Genomic DNA, 12,375 nt, shown 5'->3' with positions numbered 1-12,375 from the left:
ATGCACATACAACGTGCTGGCTTCATCCTTAAAGGTCACCTGGTTGACCCCTGTTCACAGAATAAATGACCTCAGTAACTGAACTCCACACTATTATTTAGAACACGCACCTTTTCCATGACTAAGACAGCTACTAGTGAATCATTTGCTATGTTGTGATTTCTACCAAAAACGGTGATTTATCTGGTTAGTCTAGTTGGACTGCTATTATTTTGAACACAACTGTAAAGTTGCGTTAGAATACATTGAAGTTTGAGGTTGAAATGTGACGAAATGTGAAAAGGTTCAGGAGTTCCAGTGAACATTTAGAAAGGCACTGTAAACTTAACAGCTCAGGATGTTTTTATTTTATACTGGTCAGTGCTCCGTATCTTAGTATACAGAAGAATGATTGTTGGGTTATTTCATGTGGTTTCTCAATGACACAGCGGTTTTATTCCCGTCATTCAGTCCTCCCAGCTGAGTTGACCAGAACTCTTTAAATGCCTGAAGCTGTTGGGAGTCAGTGATTTAGGACACGACACTGATAGATGATATGATGGTTTATTTTAACTCATGGGATTTCAGTTTTACAGTGCATTTTCTTTACAACAGTTATTAGGTAACATGTTTTAGCCACCACTACTGATCAGATAACGGTTGGTAAAAGATTTGTTTCATCTTGAGAATTTCGACTTCATCAATATCGTGCAAAAAACATCCTAAGCATTACACAATGGTTAACCTCAAAGGTTCACATAGTTATATCCCATCATTGTCTTTATCTAATTCAACAATTTGTTAATCCTAATTTGAATCTGTGTTATTAAGCAGCTAAATATTTGCACCAATAAATTATACACAGACGTGGCCAATTAGAAACCTGCTGCTTTCCAGAACAAAGAAAAAGGCTTTTAAAGTAGGCAAAACCAAATATGGCACTATTGATTCAAGAAACAACCAGTAGACACAAAACACATTTATTAGGGGAGGGGTAGTGGCCAACATCCCCACCAGAACAAAAAAAGAAATCTGGGTATTCTTTTCAGTCTACTGCCAGTTCACATCTGATGGACACTGACATGTTGAGACTAGATTCTCAGCACCAACCTTTAGAGATTCCCTCGGATACATCATGGAAAGCCACCAGCACCTTGAAGGTCCTGACTCCCTCTGCCACCCTCCTAACTCTCCTCTCAACAACTGGCTCAGAAAACAAGCAGCAGTCTTCAAGATGTCTGATGTTGCAACATGGTTGCAGTGGAGCAAAGCAATGACAAAGACAGAACCACACTGACTGTGCATACACAGAAGTCTAAGAACACGTTGCAGCAACGAACATTTAAATGATTCCAGCGAGAACAGAAATCGATCCAGTCATCCCAGCACGTTACATTCCGGCTCCAAGGAATAAGATGCATTAGCAAAGTAAACAGAAGATTTCTCCCTTTTGCTCAAGTTTGGTCTCCCTCAAATACAACAACTAGTAGTGCACAAAATAAAAATACAAAATTAGACTTTTAAATACTGTAGCAGCATTTTTTTCTCCTCTTTTAAAGTTGCCTCCAGTGGTAGAGGTGGAGGCATTGGAGACCTCGACACATGAAGGTTGAGCGATTGTCCTTTAAAGAGCGAGACAGAGTCTGCTAGAATGGTGCAGCTGTTCTTTCAGGACAAAGGTGGGTGGACAGAGACAGGACGCCGTCAGAGGACTGGGCTGTGTGGGGGCAGCAGGACGCTGCAGTACCCCAGGCTGAAATATATCTGACCAGCATCATCACCCACCTACGCTTCCTGCTAACCTCAAGTGCATCTATGTTTCAAAACTGCACCCGCAAAGACAAACGTCTCCTCCTCCTCATTGCTCACCCTACCCCTCGTAGCCAAAACATTGGCATGTTGAGGTTGCGAACGGGTTGCTCTGCTCGTCGGTTAGAAACGAGCAGGACAAAGCAGAGGTGGGTCGCGTGTCGTCGTGCATCTCTCAGCTGGATGCTGTGGCAATGGCCTTCTTGAGCTGCTGGCTGCGGATCTCGCGGGTGCGCGACTCCAGGAGCAGGTCGTTGCAAGTGTTGCATACCAAGACCGGGTCGTACAGCTGCTGGTCCGGGATGGGCAGCTTTAGGTGACAACAGTCTTTACAGAACACGTTACCACAGTTCCTGGAAAAAACCAAAACAAACCAGATTTTCAATATGAACTTTCACTATTCAAACAGCCACACTGAGATTGACAAGCACTGCACTAAAACACAGTGCACTTATGGAAAAGCATTCATAGTATTCAACACTTTTCACAAACAATATGTATTTGTATTCAGCCGCGGTGAGTAAATACTTTGTAGAATCACCATTCACTACAATTACAGCTGCAGTTCTTTTGGGCTCCAAACATTTAGAAACTCAAATTTCATCTTGACCTCAACTGAGAGTGTCTTTGAAGTCTCGCCACATACTTTCAATAGAATAGAGGTCTGGACTCTGACATGGCCATTCTAACATATGGATCTACATTCATCTAAACCATTTCATTGTAACTCTGACTGTATGTTAAGGGTTGTAGTCTTGCTGGAAGGTGAAAAACCCGTTTAGAGGCTGCAATAGATGTGAGACTAACAGGTTTTCTTCTAGGATTGCTTTATATTTTCTCATTCCATCCTCCCATCAACTCTGATCAGTTTCCCTGTCCCTACTGAAGAAATGCATCCCCACAGCATGATGCTGCCAACATCCTGTTTCACCATAAAGATGGTGGGTTCAGGGTGATGCACCACAGTTTTCAGCCATGCTTAATCTTTTCAATCAAAAAGTTACATTTTGGTCTAATCTGAATAGAACGCCACCTTCCACATGTTCACATTTACATTACGGGACACAGCAAAGACTTCTTATCACTTTCTTTCAACAGTAGCTTTTTTATTTTGTCACTCTTTCATAAAGGCCAGATTTATGGGGTGAAGGGCTGATAATTGTTCTGCCTACAGATTCTCCCCTTAGCAGCTCCTCCAGAATTCAAGGGCTGAATAAAAAAAACAAAAAAAACATGTTTCAGACTTTTATTTTAAAAAGAAAAAAAAATATGTTGACAACCAGTTGTTTTCATCTATCAGGCTAAAATCCCAAGAAGATACATTAATGTTTCTAACGATGCTACATTTCTGAACTCGGACTTAGTATTCTCAAATTTATTCATGTAAGAAAACTAATAATGTCTCACCTGCAGTGGTGACGCCTCTTGGCTATCCAGAACTCACAGTCACAGTTGAAGCAATGCGAGGCCATGTGGTCGGGGACCCACCTTGTGACCTACAGACACACAGAGCAGTGGGGGGTATCAAGATGTGCCTCTTGCCAGGACAGTGAGGGAGGGGTAGAGATGGAGACAGAAGCTGTATTTGTGGAAGAAAGATACTGACTTCTGTGTCCTTGGGTTCAACTTGATCCCAGCTGCCCTCAGACAGACGGTCCTCGCTGTGAGTGGACAGGGAGTCCTCCTCGTTGCTGTTGTCTGACTCCCTCAGACACGTCTGAACCACAGCAGAAAGTTAATAGGGGACACAGTAACAGAACATGTTTAGAAAACATGGGAGCAAATATTTAGGAAATCTGCAGAGAGAAAGGACATAATTTGTGGTCTGAAAGAAGTTTAATAAGTTGAAAAAGCAACTCACGATATCATCCTCATAGTCGATGTCTGGCTCGGAGGGTGGGCTGCTTAACTGTTTACTCTCCAGCCTCATCTGCAGCTGCCGCACCTGCTGCCGCAGCACCTCCACCTCCTGCTTGTAGCCAGCCTCGATCTGTCGCAGCCTTTGCTGCACAGCGTCCAATGGCACTGGCAGACCGTCGTCATCAAGGTACGCTGGGGTCTGGGGTGGGGGAGGGGAGCTAGAAGCTGATAGTGAGGAATATGATGCTGGTAGGAGCTGGTGGACTGCCAGGGAGTAGCTGTTGAATGCAGGGCCACAGAGGCCGTTGTAGCTTGAACTCCGAGCTGCAGCCAGCCATCCAGCCTGCAGAGAGCCGCTGGAACAACATAGAGCCTCCCTTCGGCAGCACTGGGACCCGGAGGCAGCAGCGAAGCCCTGTGAGCGGAGGAGTTTACCTGCAAGCTGGCGGCTCTGGTAGTTGCTGGGGTGAAGGGCTCGGATGACGGCAGAATGACTACAGGTGGACTGGACCAGACCCTGGACACTGTCCCATGGAAGGCCCAGCAGAGGCAGGTCTGACAGCTGGCCCTGGGAGGTCAGATGGCGAGGGGGCACCTGTGCAGAGTCCACAGCAGCTGCTGTATCCGTCAATGTCCTCCCTCTTCCCTTCACCAGATCTGTCCTTAAGTTCTCCTCTTTCTGTGGCTGATCCTCATCACTGAAATCACTCTGAGCAAGATGCTGGGGTAATGGAGAAGGCGAGACAGGGGGAAGGTCTCCTTCATCTGTGAGAGTCTCAGTGGAGTCGCCCATGCTGCCTCCCCGCTGTTTCAATGTCAGCAGGGTGGATGACTGTGGGGGCCCACTGGCTTCGCCATCAACATGTCCATTGGACAGTAAGATGAAGGTGTTGGTTGCAGGTTGAGTATTTTTGCAAGGCAGAGGTAAGCATGGCTCTGATTTATGGGTGGGTGAGGAAGGTTCAGCAGTCCTACTTGGACTTTCAGTCTCCAGTGGAGGTGATGGAAGTGGAAGGTTTGTGATTTGAGGCGAAGCCTGGTGGAGGACAGGAGTGCTAAAGGCAGTGTTTGAGTGTGTGGGTGAGTCATTCATGCCAACAGAGACAGGGGGCAGGGGTAGAGACGGCAGGGGCTGTGTGGTAAGACACGGCTCTTCAGAGCACTCTGCCCCTGGTCCACTATTGTCCAGACCATGATCAGCTGAATGCACCTCCTCAGTCCCATCAGGTATGTCTTCCCCAGAGCTGTCTGCAGATGTGTCTTCTACAGCACCTGAGGGCTCTGGTGCCGAGGGCTCCTGGCAGTGCTTATTCAGATTAGGGTCACTGGACGTTCGAGTCAGAGGCAGCCCGCTCTCAAGAGCTGTCAGCAGGTTGTCCATGGAGCGAGTCTTGGGAAGTCTGGACAGAAGAGGATCATAGTTATCATTTCTCCCATATTTCCTAATGTGGGACTCTAGAGGGCAGTCAAACTCTGTTATCCAACAGAGCTATACTGTGCTGGGTTAAAAGTGTTATCATCCCTAGAAGCTTTTTACATCTTCACACATTACAACCCCAAACTTCAAAATATTTTATTGAGATTTTATCTGATAGACCAATCCAAAACAATGCATGATTTAGAAGTGGAAGAAAAATTAAGCATGTCTTTTACATTTTTTATTTTTACAAATAAAATGTTGAGAAGTATGACATGTAGATGTGTTCAACCCCCTTTAATCCAATATCTGTGAATAAAAGCCAGTGCCTCCAGAAGTCATTTAGAAATTATAGGTCACATATGTGCAATTTAGTCTTAGTATAAATAAATCTACTTTGTTTCTTTGCCTCAGAGGTTAGTTAGAGAACATTAGTAAACAGCATCATGCAGAACAAGGTACAAAGAAGAGTGGTCAGGTTTAAAGCAGGATTATTCTATGCTCTGCACTATTCGGGCCATTATCTGAAAAATCATTATCTGGAGAGCTTTAATCTGAAAAGCAGCTAAGAAGCTGATGGTAACTCTGGAGGAGCTGCTGCAGCTGCAGAGATCCACAGTCAGGCGACAATCTGTTGGACAAATCTGGCTTGCATGGAGGAGTGGCAAAAAAGAAACATTTTTTTAATACTGGCACAAGCCATGTAGAGAATACAGCAGGTACCGAAGGTACTCTGATCAGTGGATACCAAAACGTTTTGGGCTACATGTGAACCCAATGAGGGTTACAATGCAAAATGGTATTGGCAGCATCATGCTGTGGGGATGCTTTTCTTCAGCAAGGAGAGGGAAGCTGGACAGAGTTATGGGGAAGGTGGATGGAGTTAAAAACAGAGCAATTCTAGAAGAAAACCTGCAGACGACTGGGGAGGTGGGTTCAACTTTGAGCATGACAACTACCTAAGCATTTAATATGTTAGAATGGCCCAGTCAAAGCCCAGAGCCAGCTGAGAATATGTGGCAAGACTTGCTGACTCTCCATCCAGTCTGAGCTGAGGCTATTTTGGAAAGAAGAAGGGGCAGAAAATTCCAATATGTCAAAAAGATGAGCTGCTGCTACTGCAGAGAAAGGTGGTTCTGAGAACTTATTGACTCAGGGAGGCTGATTTCACATGCATGGCAAACTTTACAGATTTTTCACCTTGTATCAGCTTTCTTTCACTTCCCAACTATGAGCTACTTTATGTTGGTGTATTATCACATAAAAACCCAATAAAAAGACACTGGGGTTTGTGATAACATTTGACAAAGATTAAGAGGCATGGATACTTTAGCAAGGGACTATAAATTCTGAATTTGAAGGCATTTACAAAAACATACCTGTCCAGTGAGCGGGAGGTGAGCTCATCTCCAGCCACACATGGGGGAAGGTAGAGCTCCACAGATTCATCCACAGCTGTGCAGGGGGATGACGTGGGCAGGTAAACAGCTGTCCACAGCTGTAGTGCACGAGTGTGACAGACTGGCTGCAGCACCTGGCAGACAAGGACAAACACAGGCTGCCTATAAATCAGCAGCTCATGTTTTGTTATAAGAGGCAAAGGGTGACAGAGTAGTTCTGCTTTTGATCTTTCATTAAATAAAAGGAAGTTAGATATGGAAATATCTAACTTCCTGACTTAAGCAAACTCACAACACATTCAATCAATTGTTTTTCAGCAGAAGCTTAACTACACAAAGAATATGTAATATAATAAAATGTCAATAAAACATTACCACATCAAGGCCAGGAACGTAGAGGAAGTTCTGGAAGTTCTTGTTTCCTGCGCGGAGCAGGGACCACACAGAACAGGTGCGTTTGTAGATGTTCTTTGCTTCCCTCTCTCGAGCGTTGTTGCACAGAAATGTGCCGTAAAGACATGAGTAGGTGTGCTGCACCAACTTGACCTGCATAAAGGAGAAGGATGCATCAAGTTAGGCCTTTTTAGGACCATATGTCTTTGTGAGCTCCATATGACAGTTTATGAAGCAGGAGAACAGGTTTTCTGTACGTTTTGTCATCTTATGGTTAACTGAAACTTCATTAAAATATTCTATGAGCTGAATTATGAACAAGTTTTATGTGAAGCATTGTCGGCTCATTCACATTAAACTTGTGTAGGAGCAACATACTGAGGCTGACCTGAAGAAACTCCACTTGGAACAAAATATCCACGAAAAGCTGAAGCTATAGCATCACAAACATTGACAAGTCACTGTGGTACACAAATCACAATGCTAATGTTGATCATGTAATACTGGAAATGTAGAGTTATTTTATTGCTCTTTCAGACGTTTGCATGCCATTGACTTTATTAACTTGAATGGGGTATTGGGCTGGCGCTCCATATGCCAGTTTATAAATGGCTTGGCTGAGTGTCTGGGACAAAATATCATCATTAGGACACAGTTTACAAACTAATAGTTTCTCAAAATTGCATCATCTGTAGAGGTTGAGATTTCATGGTGAAACATGCAGGAAGGAGTGTTGGACAACCACCCACCAGGAAGGCCTCATTGAACTCAAACAGGCAGGGGAACTGCTTGAGCAGCTGGTGAACACAATCCAGCCACTGCAGAAAGACAGGACACTGCTCGCTCACGTCATCCATGTTCTCCTGGTGGCCACACCGGTCCCCGAATTTATGGCCATAGTCCAACCACTCAGTCTCCACAAGCACCTGAAAACCCTGTGGGAAAATGTATTTTACAGTGAAAACTATGGCTGTATCATGATGCCTTGGATAAACAAATATTTGCTAACATACCACGTAAAACCAAATGCGCAATAATTTAAAAGCAACAAAAACAGAAGACTCACCTCTAACGTCCTGTAGTAAGGATCTAGAAGAACTTTGGCCAGGGCTACTATCTGGGGAGTGCGGTCCCAGCCGTCTGAACAGTGTACCAGGACAGGCCGGCCTTCCCGTTCCACTGCACCACACACCAGAGTGGCTGCCTTCAGCATGACCGACAGGTGCTGCAGCCATCGGGTGCTCTCAAGAGCCGACAGCCAGCTGTAACCATGACAAGTAGCCCATTAGACCAGCTGGTTGAAATGCACCCTAAGTGGTGAGATAATGAGTTTGTAACAAGAGTATCCTCAGTGTCTCAGTGTGTTTAACAATGAAAATCTCACTAAGCAGCATCACAACTCTGGTTACAGTCAATCTCATTGTTTTGATGTGTGGGCCTTTATGTGAACAGGTGGAGCTGGTGTTAGATTACTAATGATGTCTATTTGCTGCTGTATGGACCTAAAAACAGAAACTGTAACTCTAAACCAAACAAATGATATTCATAGCAGACTTTATGAAACATAGCAGGAATCAAAGCAGGAAGGGAAGCCGGTCAAAAATTAACATAATATCGGTACAACTGGACGAAGCATACAAACATTTTATTTCTGATCTAATATTTGAAGATCTAGCATACACCTCTTCCTTTGTTCAGTGATAAGTAGAAGAGAAATTAACTTTTTCCCAAATCTATAAAACTCATCAGGGCCTGCTTTAGAGTGTCTAATTGTGTTTTATGCTACATCATCATCACTCATAATGATGATACTTAGTATAATTGAAACAGGAAAATGCTGGCAGTTATATGGTGCTATGACATTTTGAGTATTTTATTGAGATTTTATGTGATAGACCAACCCAGAGTAGAACATCACTGTGAGGCAGAAGGAAAATAATAAATGGTTTTTTACAAATATCTGAAAAGGGTGTGGTGTGCAGCAGCCCTGAGACAGAACTTTGTAGAGCTACAGCTGAAAGTTTTCCAGGACATTTCTCTATCAGCTGCCCACCCAGAGAACATTTTACCCATTCATTTATCTGTGGGCTCATGATGTCCTAACTAAATAAGATAAGGTGGCATATTTACTTTTAAATATTTTTTTTAATTCTAGTTTATTTGCATTAGTGGAAATACCCTTTAGTTTTATGGTAAGCTGGCACAGTGATGCCAGTCATAAACTTGCTTTGTTACAGTACAAAAAACTCACTCAGGTTAGTGCAGTAAAGGCCACTGGACTATTTAAACGGATACATCAGATGATATTACTCTGTGTCCACTTAGAATGGATTTCCAAGGCTGTTATATTTAACTGAACCCTTTAACTCTAACCTGCACTCCTCTGTGAGAAAAGCAGGCCTTATATCAGCAGACAGTATGATGTCTCAGAAGCTGGGTAGATAGAACCACTAAAATAAAACAACTGCAGATACAGAACAATCAAAGCCCACTATTAAAAGCAAACCAAACATGTAAACAAATGCACTGTGTTGCACTGTGGCAACAATCCCATTTCAGAGTGGTGTTGCTTTACTGTGAGCACCAAAACAGAGGAGAGGGAGGTGCAAACGAGGGCAGAGCTGCTCAGATGGAGAAAGGTCAAATGGATCAACTTACTTTCCTGGATCTGGGATCTGACTGCAGACAGCCCTCAGAGCCTGGAAGCTGTTGCGGATGGCATGGATGTTGGCCATTCCCATAAACATCACCTCACAGTTTGGGTAGTACTCTAAATATAACAACAACATGGATATAGGTCAACAAATTTAAACCTTACTGGAAGATATAGACAACATTTATATTTTCTAAAAACTGTTTTTATCAGAATTCAATTAATAATATGAAGCTGTTTTATCCACACCTTGTTAAATCATAGAGCATTATCACAGACAGATTTTTAAACATAAACTGTGAATAGATTTCATAAGAGGGAAAAATCGACTAAATATTTGATCAAACTAACCCTCGCATTCACAGCCTCCACCCTTGGCTCTGTTCGCCACAGCAGCAGTGTATGAGCGGGCGTCCAGAATCAACAGCTTGTGTGGAACAGTGCTGTCATCACAGCCGGAGCCGCCCGTCAGCGATGAGTCTGAGGAAAAAAAACAGACAAGAGGACAGACCTGAGCGAAACTTCGTGTTGGGAAGAAGAGGGAGACAAGAGTGACACGAAAAGCAGCAAAAAGGAGAGTTCCTGTGGACATCACAAACAGAAACCGAGTCTTTTTGTATCCTGCAGAAAAATCTATATTTCCTCCTAATGCCGATAACAAGAGGCATGCCTCCAACAGCAACCTTTGCTGGAAAAGAGCAATTATTGTGAGATTCTAACGGAGCTTGTTCTCTGAGTAAAGTTGGTGGATGACGTACTGCCCCTCGCAGAGCATGCTGTACCTGTCAGTAGAGGGGCTAAAAACTACAGTTTGACATATTGGTGCCACAAAGAGACAACCAACAAAATCAAGACTAAAAAAGATGCAGAGTACTGTTTCCTTTGCAAACTGAGCTGAACCTTTTTTAAATGGACTCAATTTTTTAAACAGACCCAATATAGTTCACACTCTTGGATAACATCTGCATGTTTTGTTTTAATTGAAGCATGCAAAAACAAAACCCTAAATACAATTGAAGAAATGACCTGCAATTCTTACATAAATTAGAGAGCTAAACAGGCACTACATATTCAAGTTAAAATAGAACCCAAGCATGTTCTGATACCTGGTACTGTTATTCATTTCGAGATGCTGCTACTGAGTAAAACCAACTGCCTTGCCAATGTATTCACACACCTTGAAATAAACTGCTCAAAAAAATAAAGGGAACACTTAAACAACACAATATAACTCCAAGTAAGTCAAACGTCTGTGAAATCAAACTGTCCACTTAGGAAGAAACACTGATTGACAATCAATTTCACATGTTGTTGTTCAAATGGAAAAGACAACAGACCACTTCTCAGTACCTATGCTTTCTGGCTGATGTTTTGGTCACTTTTGAATGTTGGTGGTGCTTTCACACTCGTGGTAGCATGAGACGGACTGGACTCTACAACCCACACAAGTGGCTCAGGTAGTGCAGCTCATCTAGGATGGCACATCAATGCGAGATGTGGCAAGAAGGTTTGCTGTGTCTGTCAGCGTAGTGTCCAGAGCCTGGAGGCGCTACCAGGAGACAGGCCAGTACACCAGGAGACATGGAGGAGGCCGTAGGAGGGCAACAACCCAGCAGCAGGACCGCTACCTCCACCTTTGTGGAAGGAGGAACAGGAGGAGCACTGCCAGAGCCCTGCAAAATGACCTCCAGCAGGTCATAAATGTGCATGTGTCTGCACAAATGGTTAGAAACAGACTCCATGAGGATGGTATGAGGGCCTGACGTCCAAAAATGGGGGTTGTGCTCACAGTCCAACACCATGAAGGACGCTTGGCATTTGTCAGAGAACACCAGGATTGGCAAATTCGCCACTGGTGCCCTGTGCTCTTCACAGATGAAAGCAGGTTCACACTGAGCACATGTGACAGACGTGACAGAGTCTGGAGACACCGTGGAGAGCGATCTGCTGCCTGCAACATCCTTCAGCATGACCGGTTTGGCAGTGGGTCAGTAATGGTGTGGGGTGGCATTTCTTTGGAGGGCCACGTGGCCCTCAATGTGCTCACCAGAGGTAGCCTGACTGCCATTAGGTACCGAGATGAGATCCTCAGACCCCTTGTGAGACCATATGCTGGTGCGGTTGGCCCTGGGTTCCTCCTAATGCAGGACAATGCTAGACCTCATGTGGCTGGAGTGTGTCAGCAGTTCCTGCAAGATGAAGACATTGAAGCTATGGACTGGCCCGCCCGTTCCCCAGACCTGAATCTGATTGAGCACATGTGCGACATCATGTCTCGCTCCATCCACCAACGTCATGTTGCACCACAGACTGTCCAGGAGTTGGTGGATGCTTTAGTCCAGGTCTGGGAGGAGATCCCTCAGGAGACCATCCATCGTCTCATCAGGATCATGCCCAGGTGTTGTAGGGAGGTCATAGAGGCACGAGGAGGTCACACACAATACTGAGCCTCATTTTGACTTGTTTTAAGGACATTACATCAAAGTTGGATCAGCCTGTAGTCTGTTTTTCCTCTTTAATTTTGTGTGTGACTCCAAATCCAGGCTTCCATTGGTTAATAAATTTGATTTCCATGGATGATTTTTGTCTGATTTTGTTGTCAGCACATTCAACTTTCTACAGAACAAAATATTCAATGAGAATATTTCATTTATTCAGATCCAAGATGTGTTATTTGAGTGTTCCCTTTATTTTTTTGAGCAGTGTATTAATCATGGTCTCCACCAACCTGGCCCTTATGGAAGAATGGCTAGAAGAGGTCACCGATTAAAGAAAGCTACTAGAATCCCAGTTTGCCGTTTCCTACAAGCCATGTCGGGGATAAAGCAAACATATGGAAGAAGGTGCTCCAGTCTGATGGGCCC

At 44.0% G+C, this 12,375-nt stretch overlaps 1 protein-coding gene across 4 annotated transcripts in view; it reads right to left on the bottom strand.

The window, feature by feature from the left end:
* Positions 1–529: 529 nt before the first annotated feature.
* Positions 530–12,375, bottom strand: part of mtmr4 (myotubularin related protein 4) — a 65,937-nt gene continuing 54,091 nt past the window's right edge. For all 4 annotated transcript variants that reach the window (XM_047379075.1, XM_047379076.1, XM_047379074.1 and 1 more), the window contains 10 exons: positions 9,863–9,991; positions 9,517–9,628; positions 7,925–8,120; positions 7,608–7,793; positions 6,841–7,011; positions 6,445–6,599; positions 3,650–5,048; positions 3,395–3,505; positions 3,196–3,284; positions 530–2,141 (listed from right to left, as the gene is read on the bottom strand). In XM_047379075.1, the coding sequence (XP_047235031.1) occupies positions 1,964–2,141; positions 3,196–3,284; positions 3,395–3,505; positions 3,650–5,048; positions 6,445–6,599; positions 6,841–7,011; positions 7,608–7,793; positions 7,925–8,120; positions 9,517–9,628; positions 9,863–9,991 (2,726 nt within the window). In that variant the 3' untranslated portion in view covers positions 530–1,963. The remainder of the gene's footprint in view (positions 2,142–3,195; positions 3,285–3,394; positions 3,506–3,649; positions 5,049–6,444; positions 6,600–6,840; positions 7,012–7,607; positions 7,794–7,924; positions 8,121–9,516; positions 9,629–9,862; positions 9,992–12,375) is intronic.

The sequence above is a fragment of the Girardinichthys multiradiatus genome, chromosome 11 (genome assembly GCF_021462225.1).
Source record: "Girardinichthys multiradiatus isolate DD_20200921_A chromosome 11, DD_fGirMul_XY1, whole genome shotgun sequence".
NCBI lineage: Eukaryota > Metazoa > Chordata > Actinopteri > Cyprinodontiformes > Goodeidae > Girardinichthys > Girardinichthys multiradiatus.
Note: the sequence above shows the minus strand (reverse complement) of the source record. Positions and strands in the feature narration are given on the sequence as shown.